This window comes from Podarcis filfolensis, assembly GCF_964270895.1.
Source record: "Podarcis filfolensis genome assembly, chromosome: 4".
Taxonomy (NCBI): Eukaryota; Metazoa; Chordata; class Lepidosauria; order Squamata; family Lacertidae; genus Podarcis; species Podarcis filfolensis.
In genome coordinates, this window is record NC_139607.1 from 102,999,948 (window position 1) to 103,014,492 (window position 14,545).

General features: G+C 46.3%; 3 protein-coding genes across 3 annotated transcripts in view; 1 reads left to right on the forward strand and 2 right to left on the reverse strand.

Moving 5' to 3' along the window:
• LOC310760737 (uncharacterized protein) overlaps positions 1–14,545 on the reverse strand; it is a 305,377-nt gene that overhangs the window by 266,186 nt on the left and 24,646 nt on the right. The gene's annotated exons all lie outside the window — the stretch shown is intronic.
• LOC310760897 (olfactory receptor 51V1-like) lies at positions 2,624–3,565 on the reverse strand (the record flags this gene model as incomplete). Its single annotated transcript, XM_083610114.1, has 1 exon — positions 2,624–3,565. The coding sequence occupies one exon, from the start codon at positions 3,563–3,565 to the stop codon at positions 2,624–2,626; it is 942 nt and encodes a 313-aa protein (XP_083466240.1).
• LOC310760868 (olfactory receptor 52P1-like) lies at positions 9,135–10,100 on the forward strand (the record flags this gene model as incomplete). Its single annotated transcript, XM_083610081.1, has 1 exon — positions 9,135–10,100. The coding sequence occupies one exon, from the start codon at positions 9,135–9,137 to the stop codon at positions 10,098–10,100; it is 966 nt and encodes a 321-aa protein (XP_083466207.1).

Sequence of the window (14,545 nt, forward strand, 5' to 3'; positions counted from 1 at the left end):
GAAATGCTGGACAATGACCCTGAGACTTCCTGCATGCAAAGCAGACACTCTAATACTGACTCTTCTTCAAGAATAAAAGGATACTTTGCAGTGAAGGGGATGGAGAAATCCTGATCTCTTTGACCCAAGTCTCCCTGGTTGAGAGTTTCAGGGGATAGAAGAGAGGCCTAGGGGTGATGTTTGCTGGGTCCATGAAGTCTCTTCTCTTGGATGCTGCTAAGATGCTGTGGAAGAGCCTCCTTGTGGCTCTATTAATAAAGTGCTTCAACTCCACAGAGGCTTTGCAATGACCGTGAGCACCAGAGTCCCTCTGCTCAAACTTCCCACAATTGCAGTGAGATAGCTAAAAATTACTCTAAACTAGCCTTTCCTTTTAAGAGCTTTTCTCTCCCCTTATACCCTCAGCATGTAGATGAACTCTCTCTCTCTATATATATAATTTTTATTAATTTTCATAATAGCAAAAACATTACCTTAAAAGGCATAAAATGAAACATTTAAAACAACTACGGTATATATACAATTAATATTGAATCCACAGAATGGGATTACTTTAATCCCCTGACCCTCCCCCCCCCCCGTTCCTTTATATTATTTTCATTTGTGCATGTCAATAAAATCCTGTATTTACTTTCAATTTTGTACATTGTGTATAGTATTGCAAGTGGTTTTTTTAAAAAAAATCCTGGTGATGTATTAACTTGTGTATATTGCTTTTGTAAATATGCAATAAACAATTCCATTCTTTTTAAAATTTGTCATATTGATTTCTAAGTTTCCTGGTTAATTTAGCGATTTCAGCATGCTCCATTAACTTAATTTGCCAATCTTCTTTGGTGGGGACTTCTTCTTTCCAATGTTGGGCTAGCAATATCCGGGCAGCCGTTGTCGCATACACAAACAGATTCTTATGTTTTTTAGGTAGATGCAGTCCTGTAATACCCAATCAAAAAGGCTTCTGGTTTTTTAACAAAGGTTATTCTGAACATTTTTCTCAGTTCAGTATATATCATTTCCAAGAATTTTTTAATAACCTTACATTGCCATCACATATGATAATACGTACCTTCTGTTTCTTTACATTTCCAACACTTATTTTCTCTTGTTTTATACAAGCATGTAGAGGAACTCCAAGATGGAGCAGCTTTGCCCAGTGCTTTTTTCCTAGAAAAATAGGTACCAGTACTCACCATGAAGTTGCTGCAGTAAGTGCTACACTTTTTGACAAGTGTGGCTAAATGGCCAGGAGTCCAGGCCCTGAAGGAATAAGAGGTGCCGGTAACTGTGTACCCCTGAGTACCCCCTGAAAAAACCCCACTGGCTTTGCCTGGTTCACTGTGTAGTCACAGCTACAAAATGCCACCAAATAAACAGATAGGTAAGGTAAGGTAAAAGGTAAAGGACCCCTGGACAGTTAAGTCCAGTTGAATTTGACTGTGGAGTGCGGCACTCATCTCCGTTTTCAGGCCGAGGGAGCTGACATTTGCCTGCAGTCAGTTTTCCGGGACATGTGGCCAGCAGGACTGAACCGCTACTGATGTACATAGGACTCTGATGATTGCCAGAGCACATGGAAATACCACACATAGGTACCACAGTGGTACCTATTTGTCTACTCACGCTGGTATGCTTTTAAAATTGCTTGGTTAGAAGGAGATGGGACAGAGCAACGGGAGCTCACCCCATTGCGTGGATTCGAACTGCTGACCTTACGATCTGCAAGCCCAAGAGGTTCCCCTGTCCAGTGCACAGTTTCCTGCACCTGCTGAAGCTTGGAAAGTGAACATTTGGGGGAACTCAGAGTTACACACAACACCCACCTGACCCATAAGCGATGCTGTGTGGCTAAATGGCCAGGAGTCCAGGCCCTGAAGGAAACCCTCACCAAATCTTGAGAAGGTCCACCACTGGCAGGAAACCCTCACCCAGTTGTGTGGAATGAAGCCCATCACCATCTCTGCTCTTCCTCTACCCATTGTGTCCACAGGGGCTTCACTTAGCTGTGGGTGGGTGGCATTCAGTACTTTTAGTAGCAAATCAGCCACAGCAATGAAAGAACCCAGGATAAAATATTAGAATCATAGAATAGTAGAGTTGGAAGGGACCCAGAGGGTCTTCTGGTCCAACTCCCTGCAAGAATATGCAGCTGTCCCACATGAGGGTTAAATTTGCAACCTTGGCATGATCAACACCACACTCTCACCAGCTGGACTATCCAGGCTGTTTAATCTTGTATTTATTTAGAGAAGGCAGAAGAGATATGATAACATTAGACATAGAGGGAAACAACCCAACAAAAATAGCATCCTAACTGGTACAACTCTGCATCAGAGAGGGGAAATGCTGTTTTTCTACAGTGCCTGGCACAGCATTGATGAATCGATATTGGTCACAGTGAGTTGAGTGACTGGCTCTCTCTTGGGATTCCCCTGGATGAATGGTCCCAGGGTCTTGCCTGAAGGACCATGAGGCCACCGCCTTGCTGGAGCAAAGCATGTCAGTGACTGGTCAGTGGCAAGATGGGAACACCATGAATGCCACATTGGGTTCCATGATGGGGGAAAAGGAGGATACAAACATAGGAAAATAAAATGAAGCAATAATCCATGAACTGACAAATCCTTCAGGAGTTCCTGACCATTCTGAGGATCCTGCTGTAGATCTGCTTTGTTTTGATGCTGTAGATGATGGGGTTCATCAAGGGTGGCAGGAGGATGTAGACATTGCCCATGATGACGTGGAGGAGGGCAGGGGCATGCTGTCCAAACCGGTGTACGATGGAGAGCCCAAGCACTGGGATGTAGAAGACCAGAACGGCACAGATGTGGGAGACGCATGTGCCCAGGGCCTTGTGGTGGCCCTGGTTGTCAGAGGCCATGCCCAGGACAGTCCTCAGGATGAGGCCGTAGGAGATGAGGATGAAGAGTAGGTCAGAACCCATGGTGAGGAGGATTAAGGTGAGAGCATAGAGGCTGTTGAAGGTTGTGTTTGTGCATGCCACGCGAATCATATCCTGGTGCAGACAGTAGGAATGGGAAAGGACAGCATGTGGACAGTAGGGGAACGTCAAGAGGAGAGAGACAGGGGGCAGTATTAACAAGGTGCTCCTTAGCAGGAGGACCACTCCAATTCTGACCACTCTACTGGAGTTCAGCAGCGCTGCATACCTCAGAGGAGAACAGATGGCCAGGAATCGGTCCAGGGCCATGGCAAAGAGCACAGCTGACTCCATGAAGGAGCAGGAGTGGATGATGAAGAGCTGAGCTACACAGGCTTCCTTGCTGACCTTTTCAACCTGGAACCAGAGGATGCCCAGCACTGTGGGTGCCGTGGCGAGGCAGAGACCCAAGTCAGTGGTGGCCAGCATGGCCAGGAAGTAGTACATGGGCTGGTGCAGACTGGGCTCCGTCCGTATGACGTAGAGGATGGTGCTGTTTCCTAGGACGGCTGCCAGGTAGGCAGAGAAGATTGGGATCCCAATCCAGCCATGAACCTCCTCCAACCCAGGGAAGCCCCTCAGGGCAAGCACTGCAGTGCTCAGGTTGGCAAAAGTATCCTGCACCATGATGAACCTCGGCTACTATCTTTCACTTCCAGGATCTCTCACACGGAAATGGAGCATTGGAGGACAGTTGTCATCTTTGAGGATGGAATGCGAGGAAGAATTCCTGACTCTTCTTCAAGAATAAAAGGATAGCTTGCAGTGAAGCGGATGGAGAAATCCTGATCTCCTTGATCCGAGTCTCCCTCCTTGAGTGTTTCAGGGGCTAGTAGAGTGGCCTGGAGGGAATCTTTGCTGGGGCAGGAAGGGTCTTCTCTTGGATGCTACTACGATGCTGTGGAAGAGCCTCCTTGTGGCTCTCTGAGCTCCAAGGGTAAGGCTTCTGAGCCTTGAGTTCTTCACCGCTGCTCCTTTCCAAGTAGCTGAGAGAAGGCTATGTTGTCTAAGCTGCCATGGAAGAATGCTGTTCTTCCCCCTTTTCATTTTGTTTTGGGGAAAGAGAGTTTGCATGCAATATTTGGTTGCAAGAAAGAGGACAGGCTATGAGCGTTTATAGAGGACCTTCTTGATGTGGGAATGATGAGGATGATAGTGCAGCTTAGGAGCCCCCATACAATAACAATGATGGGGAGATCCACAGTGCCTAGAACAGTGCAGCTGATTTGCTGCCTGTGCCGTTAATTAAATGTTCCCATGAGCACCTTCTTTGAGCAGATGCTTCCTTTAGTCTCTTGACTCTGGAAGTAGCCAGGGAGTAACACTCAATTCGAGGAGCAGGATGAATTATTCTGAGCTCTTCCACGCTTACAAGGAAACTTCCCCTTATTGCTGGATGATTCCTACAAAGAATGGGAGCTGGGCTAAGGGCCTTTTGTGGTCTCCCTCACTCATCTGGAAGACAAGCTCTCCACCCATTCCCAACAGGGGTGTAGCTCTCCTGTCCAGCACCTGAGATAGGTCAGCCACCAAGGTGCCCAAGGCTGTTTTAAGATCCAAAATGGGTTAGAACCAAGGGTGAAATGGATCAAGATCATCTGTACCACCCAAGACCACTTTGGCGCATCATAGTGATCTGGAGCTCCAAAAAAGGGACCATTATCAAGGCAGGAGAGACCCAAAGAGGCATTTTTGCAACAGAGGTTTAACAGTGAACTCATCCACTGCACCACACACCTTACCCCACCTTCACTGGCCTCTATGACTACAACCTCCATCAACCCCATCGAGCAAGGCTTTTCTGGCTGGGGACGATGGGAGATGTAGTCCAAAACATCTAGAGAGCGTAGTAGAGAATGTCCCAGACTCACTTGGATTGCCAGGAAAGACTCCAGCAAAAATATAGGAGCCAAACAGCAGTCCTTAGGCCTGGTCTTTACTGTTGCAACAAGACTTCAAACTACCACATATAAGAAGTTGTGAGAAGCCACGAAAAAAGGATGGCTCTCCTTTTTATAAGTTTCTGGAAGTTACCCATAACACCTTTAGTAAAACATCATACATTTGTTATAACTATGTCACAAATTGGGAGGGGTCTTCTGGCAGAAACCTGAGCACCAGGCTTGCCCCGTCCCTCACCTGACCTCCACCTCCCACCCTTTAAGTGAATCAAAGGTTTTCCCAGCCAAGTTAAGCACACCCTTTTGTCTCGACTGAGACCCCAATCCACTGAGGTTGGGTTTGCGATTGTTCTTGGAATGACTACCTGTCCGGCACTCAGGTGTCAGGATGCCAGCGATTATCACCCAGGCAGTGTTGCCAGCTGAGTACATCTCAGCTTCAGGGATTATAGCTGCCCCATCTCATGTCCCAAGCTCCTCCCATGATAGCTATTTACCTTCTGAGTAGAGGTGTAAAACCATCACAGGAAACATTTTTTATGAATTTCTAAAAGTTTTCGCAACAGAGGAACCTTCTAAAGCGGGCATAGGCAACCTTGCCCCTCCAGATGTTTTGGGACTACAATTTCCATCATCCTTGACCACTGGTCCTGCTAGCTAGGGATCATGGGAGTTGTAGTCCCAAAACATCCGGAGGGCCGAAGTTGCCTATGCCTGTTCTAAAGCTAGAGCCGAGGCTGGTTTGACAGCTGCAGTGCCAGTGTAGCCCTTGGTAGGGGGCGCTGTTTCATAACTCTCTAGGCATTCTCTTCTCCAATAGGCTGGGATTTCAGTAACTGTCAAGATTACGGGTTTTGATTGGTTGCTAGTGGTATGGCAAGTGGTCTACCCATATCTACAGGTGTGCTTTGGCTAGGGAGGGGGAAAGGAGGCATTAACAGGGGGTGTGAATGGGGCATTTGAGGTAGAGTGAACCTTGTTATTGGAGGGCTGCCCAACCCCCTTTCCTTCCTATGAATTATAATAATAATAATTTATTATTTATACCCCGCCCATCTGGCTGGGTCCCCCCAGCCACTCTGGGCGGCTTCCAACAAAACACTAAAATACAATAACCTATTAAACATTAAAAGCTTCCCTAAACAGGGCTGCCTTCAGATGTGACTCCTGGCCTCACAGTGGCCTCTTTTAATACCCAGGAAGGGAGTCATCAGGCTTGCAGCTGACCTCAAATGTTGGTTTGTTTTATTTTTATTTCAAGGTGATATACAATGTGAAATGGGTGTGTGTGGAATCAATAAAACCAATTTAAGAATAATAAAGTATGACCTTGTTGTACCCATAAAAGGAACAAGCAAGCATCTGAGAATAAACCCAAATTGCACCCCTCTCACTTTATGGTGCATTCAAGTCCTTTCTGGTTAGTTAAAGGGGCTGGAATCATATTCTTTTATCGTATTCTTATGCATTCCCTTCATCTTTAGTAACTGAGCTGATTATGTCTCAAAAGTGAAGACTCGCCAGTCTGAACTCAATGACAGTCTGTATCATTTGGACAGCAATCTTTTTTTTGGAACAGTAAACATCATGTACTAGAAAATTAAAAATTATCTAGGTCCAAGCTATCTGAAAGACCAGGCGATTTTGGAACTGCATGCCCAGAGAAGTTAGACCAGGCTCCCTCCTCGTTGTCATTCTGCCAGCAGATGAAGACCTTCTTGTTTTCCAACAGTCTCTTGGGGACAGGCTGTTTTCACTGGAAGGAGTGGTGCTGTGCTCTTTGCTCCATGAGGTCAGCAATGCTGCAGAGATGTTGGCGCTGCTCTTCAGCACTATACCTGCAGAACCTCCTCCATCTGCTCCCTTCAAGGTGGCCTCAGGAGCCCCACACATCCAGCCAGCCAGCCAAATCTCTCAGGAAGGCAAACCTGAAACACCTGAGAGACTATTTAGCAGGTGAGAGGAGGAAGCCCAGGCGCTCCCACCAACGTTGCCCAGCTGCCCTTAAGCACCAGGGCCTCAGCTTCTGGGGATCTTTGCTGGGAGGTTGGCAAAGGAAGCCTATAAAGTCTGTTGCCTGCCCTTCACAGGTGCCCCCTTGTAGAATCGGTATCACCAGGACCCCACAAGGACTCTGCCTCTCCACTGCCTGCCTGGTGAGTTTTTCTAATACAAAGCGAGTCAGCACTTCAAGCTTCCTTTGTTGGCGACCAGTACAGCCACCACAACATAAGAAGTGTCTGCTGGATCAAGCCAATGGCTCATCTGGTCCAGTATCCTGTTCTCAAAGTGGCCCATTATGGGAAACCCGCAAGCAGCATTTGAGCACCAGAGACCTCTCCCCTACTGTGATTTGCAGCAGCTGGTTTCCAGAAGCATTGCTGCCTCCAGCTGTGGATTTGCAGAGCAGAGCCATCCTGGCTAAGAACCATAGATTATCTTCTCCTCCATGAAGGATATCTGTCTCTGTTCCTTCATAAGGTTGTGCCTTGTGTAACTGCTTTTCTTCCTGATCCCTGTGGGACAAGGGAGGGGGAGGAATTCAGTTCACCTTTTGTCTAAAGATGAACTTCCTTAATTTGAACTGCGCTGAAATAGAGCTGCCCTTTGAAATTCTCTGAGTTTTGCATTCCAGCTCCATGGCCAAGGAATATATGGTGATTGTTTTAACTGTTTTTAATATCGGCTTTAAAATTAACTTAAGCTTCCCTATGACGAGTGGGTAATAAACCGAAATAACAGCAGCAACAACACACATATGATTGAAAATAATATACAGAATGCGGAAAATGATTGAAAATAAATATAAATATAATAAATATATATATGATTGAAAATAATATACAGAATGCGGAATATGATGCGGAAAATAATATACAGAAATGCATTGTAATAAGAAAAAGGGTTTTCCAAAAATGTGCATATTGGACAACATTTTGTATAAATGTTAGGAGAGACATGCACTAAAATCCTGCTGAATATTCTTTTTCTTTTAAAAAATTTTTATTCAGTTTTACATTTAACATTTACACTCATTCATAAACCATAATAATAGAAATGTAAGATTCCCTGAAGCCTTGGACTCCTCTCCGCCCCTCCATGGATTCCATTGTTAATCTTTTCCCACCTTCATCATATAATGTTTTCCATTTTCCCTTAAAATTCTGTTCATACCATAGTTCTTGTTACATTACAATTGTTGTCATAATCCTACCAAAAATCCTGACGAATATTCCTAAGGAATTCTTTAATATTATTTTTTAAAAATGCAAACAAAGTCGGAAGCAGCAGTGATTCGGAATCTCAATTGTTGAAACTGTAGGAAGGGAGGGGACTCCTGTGTTTGGATCCTGCTTGCGGATTTCTCATAAAGGGCATCTGGTTGGTCACTGTGAGACCAGGATGATGAACCCCATTGGTCTGATCTTCTTATGTTTTTTTACGTGCAAATGTGAAGAACGGAAGTGAAGACTGGAAAAATGAGAACCTGAGCCAATCCAAAATGGACAGATTTGTCCCTCCATATGTGGGGCTAGACCTTGCACAGTCCACATGCTTCCCCAGTATGTATTTCTTCTCTCATTGCTGGAGTTCCATGCATAGCGCCAGGACAGCTGAAGCAAAAGCTCTCTGTGCAGAATCACAGAGGATGCTAGTGCAGGGAGCGGGATCACCCCCCCATCTATATCTGATGATCAAGCGTCTGGAAATCAAACCTTCTAATGGACGGTTGAGGAAGTTGGGTATGGAGAAGGGGAGACTGAGAACTGATAGGATAGTCACCTTCAAATATCAGAAGATGGAGCAAGCTTGTTTCCTTCTGCTCCAAAGGTGAGGACCTGAACCAACAGATTCAAATTGCAGGAAAGGAGGTTCTGACTAAACGTTAGGAAGAACTTTCTGAGGGTAAGAGCTGTGTGACAGTGGAACAGACTCCCTCAGAAGGGAGATTGGAAGGCTACCTGTCAGGAATTCTTCAGCCAGGATTCCTGCTTTGGTGGAGATTGAAACAGATGGCTCTCGTTCAACTCTACGGTTCTGTTATTTTATGACCTCAGAGGCTGGAGGTTTTTAAACAGAGATTGAATGGCCATCTGCTGGGGTTATTTAACTGGGATTCCTGTGTTGCAGGGGGTTGGGCTAGATGACTGGGGATCCCTTCCAACTCTGCAATTCTACGATCTTCTCATGTCACCTTTGTGTGTGTCTGTTTTTCTCCTCTGGGTTTCAGGAAGCCTGTGAGTGAAGCTAAGCAGCCGTGGTGAATCATCTGCCTCTGATGAAGCTGGTTCCTCATGGCCATGGCCAACGTGACCCACTCCTGGCCTCCCACGTTCTTCCTGCAAGGCATCCCAGGGCTGGAAGCCTACCACATGTGGCTCTCTGTGCCAGTATCCTGCATCTATGTGGTGATCATTGCCGGGAACTGCACCATCCTCCTGGTGGTGGCCACAGAGCCAGCTCTCCACAGACCCATGTGCTACTTCCTCTGCATGCTGGCAGCTATTGACCTGGCAGCCTCCACCTCCGCCCTGCCCAAGATGCTCTGCATCTTCTGGTTCCAGGGCGGGGAGATCCAAGCCGTTGCCTGCCTGGCCCAGATGTTCTTCATCCATGCCTTGTGCATGATGGAGTCAGCGGTGCTGCTGGGGATGGCGCTGGACCGCTATGTGGCCATCTGCTTCCCGCTCAGGTACAGCTCTTTCTTCTCCAGCTCACTGGTGGCCAAGATGGCTGTGGCCGGCATAGTCAGGGGAACGCTGCTGATGGCACCTTGCCCTTTCCTGATCCGGAGGCTGTCCTACTGCCGGACCAACGTCATTCGCCACACATACTGTGAGCACATGGCAGTGGTCAAACTGGCTTGTGGGGACACCAGCATCAACCGCACCTATGGGCTGAGTGTGGCTCTGGTCGTCATCGGAGGAGACCTTCTCTGCATTGGGCTCTCCTACTTCTTCATCGTCCGTGCGGTGCTCCGTCTCTCTTCCCGTGAGGCAAGGCACAAGGCTTTTGGCACCTGTGGCTCCCACCTCTGCGTCATCTTGATCTCCTACAGCCCTGCCCTCTTCTCCTTCTTCACCCACCGCTTTGGCCACTCCGTGGCCCCCCACATCCACATCCTGCTGGCCAACCTCTACCTCCTCTTCCCTCCCATGCTGAACCCCATTGTGTATGGAGTAAGGACCAAGGAGATCCGGGAACGGGTCACCAGGGTTTTCCTCCCAGGCAGGGTCATGGTGAAACTCAGGCTGAGTTGAGACTGAATCCCTTCCCCCCTAAACGCCAACCCTACCTGGCTGGAAGGGCCCTGGCAAACTCCATTTGTAGCTGGTTGGATTGGGACGTCATCTACCTTTCCTGTACCTCGAATCAGGTGCCGTGCCCCAAATAAGTTCTTTTGCAGCTCGGAATGCAAGGAAGAGGATTATTGATGGCTGCTAGCCATGATTGCTATGCGCTGCCTTGGTTAGAGGCAGTGATGCTTCTGAATCCCTGTTGCCTGGAAACCTGAGGAAGCGAGAGGGCTGCTCTTGTGCCCAGGTCCTGCTTGTGGGTTTCCCATAATGGTCACCTGGTCACCCACTGTGAGAACAGGATGCCGGACTAGAGGGGCCCTGGCCTGACCCCAAAGTGGTCTCCTTGTCCTCTTAGCTCAGTCCCAGTCTGCATCTGCCCTGGAATTGTTTTCAATATGTCTTTACTGTTTGCTGCCCTGGGCTCCTTAGGGAGGAAGTGTGGAATATAAATTAAACGAGTAAATGTGTCAGAAGGGGGCCTCTTTGTGCATGCAGGTGTCTGAGTGTGTAGGTTCTTTACACAATGGTGGATTCTGGCTCCAGTAAAAACACCCCACACTGGCAAACCCATGCGTGCATATGTCAGGATGCATCTAGAGCCCCTTCTGATGGATGACAAACACAAAATGGTGAGGAGGAGTAAGAAATTAGCCTGAATGGTCCCACAAGCCCATCACGTGTTCTCTCAGTGCAAGGTGTGTGTGTCATCCGAACCCTGCAATGGCTTCACTGCAATAAGCGAGAGCTCCAGTTGAAGGAAGAGCTTTCACAGCTGAGAATTTGTGAGCCTGTTCCTCTGAACCAGCTGCTTTGACTGCCTGGCCTGCTGAATGCCAGGCAGTGGCATGAGTGCTGTGGAATGCCCTCCTGGCTGAAGAACCAGAGGCCTCCGTCTGTATCTGAGAGCCAGCATGGTTAAGAGTGGTGGACTCGTAATCTGGTGAACTAGGTTCGCTTCCCCGCTCCTCCACATGCAGCTCCTGGGTGACCTTGGGCTTCTCTGAAGTCTCTCAGCCCCACTCACCTCACAGATTGTTTGTTGTGGGGGAGGAAGGGAAAGGAGATTGTTAGCCACTTTGAGACTCCTTAGGGTAGTGATAAGGTGGGATATCAAATCAAACCTCCTCCTCCTCCTCTTCTTCTTCTACTTCATCATCATCATCTTCTTCTATCAGCATTCCACCGGCTCTTGAAGACACACCTGTTCAGACAAGCATCCCTCCACCTCACCCCCGAACTTGGACATCTGGATCTTATTCTTTCAGTTGTCACTTTTACTGTGTTAATTGTTGTGCTTTTAATGGACTTGTTTATTTGTGAATTTTAATTATGTATGGATTTTATACATGTAGACCCCTTAGACACCATTGTAGCATGTGAGTAATATATACATTGATAAATGAAGAACACTAATAATGGAGAGGTGGTACAAACGTGATTGCAGTGTCCTTTATAATAATAATAATAATAATAATAATAATAATTTATTATTTGTACCCCGCCCATCTGGCTGGGTTTCCCCAGCCACTCTGGGCGGCTTCCATAGAAACCAAAAATACACTAAAATAGCACAGATTAAAAACTTCCCTGAACAGGGCTGCCTTAAGATGTCTTCTGAATGTCAGGTAGTTATTTATCGCTTTGACATCTGATGGGAGGGCGTTCCACAGGGCAGGCGCCACTACCGAGAAGGCCCTCTGCCTGGTTCCCTGTAGCTTTGCTTCTCGCAATGAGGGAACCGCCAGAAGGCTCTTGGCGCTGGACCTCAGCATCCGAGCAGAACGATGGGGGTGGAGACGCTCCTTCAGGTATACTGGGCCGAGGCCGTGTAGGGCTTTAAAGGTCAACACCAGCACTTTGAATTGTGCTCGGAAACGTACTGGGAGCCAATGTAGGTCTTTCAAGACCGGTGTTATGTGGTCTCGGCGGCCGCCCCCAGTCACCAGTCTAGCTGCCGCATTCTGGATTAGTTGTAGTTTCCGAGTCACCTTCAAATTAGTTGTAGTTTCCGAGTCACCTTTACTGGGCAATATGTGGCTTAAAGGCTCTCTAAGCTTCAGTTGCACAAAATCCAGGCAAAGGATAATTGGGAGCTTCTGGGGCCCATAGTATGAAGCCAGGTGGGAAAGGGGGGCAGTCCAGTTTTCTTGCTCTTCATTGTATCTCCATTACGGAGCAGATGGTTACACCAAATTGTCACACAGGCAATACCCCACATAAAGGAGGATTCATGCAAAAAGGTGAATCTGTCCATTTTTTAGGAGTTTCTGCTGTTTCCTGACAGTCAGAGGCTCAGAATTGTCAGCATCCTCCCGAGGAGAGTGTGAGGAATAAATGCTGACTCTCCATTGGCTTAACAGAAATAAGATATATTACTTACTAGATTTAATAGAATGCACCCATAGTAGCTATATTCTCAACCCCAAATTGTATAGAAAGGGTGAGACTCTCTCTCCTTTCCTGTTAATCTGCTTGTAAAAGGAGGTTTCCTTTCTGCAGCCTGTTAGCTGAACCATGAAAGGTTGAGCAAGTTCCAGGCTATCCAGACAAGCAGTGCAGGAGAGCAGGTTGGCAGGCAGCCAATCGTTTGAAGTAGATAGGAGCTAGGCCCTTTTGAAATTCTTTCCTTTTTTTGATAAAGTACCTGTAAGCTATGTATTGCTTTAAAAACCTTTGTTATAAAATTTGCTAATTAAGAAGCTTATACAGTGGTACCTCGGGTTACAGACGCTTCAGGTTACAGACTCCGCTAACCCAGAAATGGTATCTCAGGTTAAGAACTTTGCTTCAGGATGAGAACAGAAATCGTGTGGCGGCAGCAGGAGGCCCCATTAACTAAAGTGGTACCTCAGGTTAAGAACAGTTTCAGGGTAAGAACGGACCTCCAGAACGAATTAAGTTCTTAACCTGAGGTACCACTGTATACAAAATAACCCACAACAGAATATGCTAAGCTTGCTGAAGAGAACCACCACTTTAGAACATGATCTAGCCTGTCTTTCTTTGAAAATGAGCAAACACACCCCCAGCGGTTTGTAAAAAGACTTTCTCCATTTCTCTGCGAGAGAAAACAGTTCATCTGGAGTTCAAGGGTTCAGGCTGATACTCCCTTTGAAGTATCAGCAGCAGCCAGACACACAACATCCTCAGAAGAAACAGAAAGCTAAAATGAGACTTTCAATAGTGCTTTATAGAATATTGTTGTTTAGTTGTTTAGTCATTTAGTCGTGTCCGACTCTTCATGACCCCCTGGACCAGAGCACGCCAGGCACTCCTGTCTTCCACTGCCTCCCGCAGTTTGGTCAAACTCATGCTGGTAGCTTCGAGAACACTGTCCCACCATCTCGTCCTCTGTCGTCCCCTTCTCCTTGTGCCCTCCATCTTTCCCAACATCAGGGTCTTTTCCAGGGAGTCTTCTCTTCTCATGAGGTGGCCAAAGTATTGGAGTCTCAGCTTCAGGATCTGTCCTTCCAGTGAGCACTCAGGGCTGATTTCCATCAGAATGGAGAGGTTGGATCTTCTTGCAGTCCATGGGACTCTCAAGAGTCTCCTCCAGCACCATAATTCAAAAGCACCAATTCTTTGGCGACCAGCCTTCTTTATGGTCCATATTTATAGAATATATTAGAATACATTTAGAATATATTAGAATACATTTACAGCTAACCTTTTCCACCTGGCCTAGGGGGCGGGGCCCAGACTCACCAGCCCCACTGAAGAGGCTCCTGGTGAGAGTGGAGTAACATTGCTATGCCTGGCAACAAACCCTAATTGTTGGGTTCCTTTGCCCCACCTTTTTGTGCCGGACAAACTGCCATGTCATGCTTATGATAATATTTTATTCTCTTGTTAACTATGCTGTTTTAAATGTACATTTTATATTTGACTTAGTGGTGTTTTCTTTTAATTGTTTAAGATTTTTTTTGTTAACTTTGTTTGTGTTAAATTTGTATTCTGTAGTTGACCTCCTTTGTAATGTTTCATTTTGAAATCTTTAAGATAATATTTTTGTTTCCTCTTAATTATGTTGCTTTTTCAGAAATGTTTGATTCTAGATTGTTTTGTTGATGTTTAATATGCTGTAAACTGCTTTCAGATTCTTCTTAAAATTTTAAAGCGGTATATAAATGAAATGAATAATAATAATAATAAATATTTTAATGTTAATTTTCACCTCTATAATGCATACCACCTCATTTTCTACACCTTACTGGGCTGTAGAACTGCACTGAAAAATTTGGAGAAGCATGATTTTTCAAGGAAGGCTGTGTTAAGTGTTGCATATTGTTCTGGAAAGTGTGGATTGCATGGTTGTGCTTCTCAAAGCGAATTGAATGAAATATCTCCCCCATCCTTACAGCAAGTATGCCTGACCGGACATACCACCCTCCCCGACCCCTTTTTGA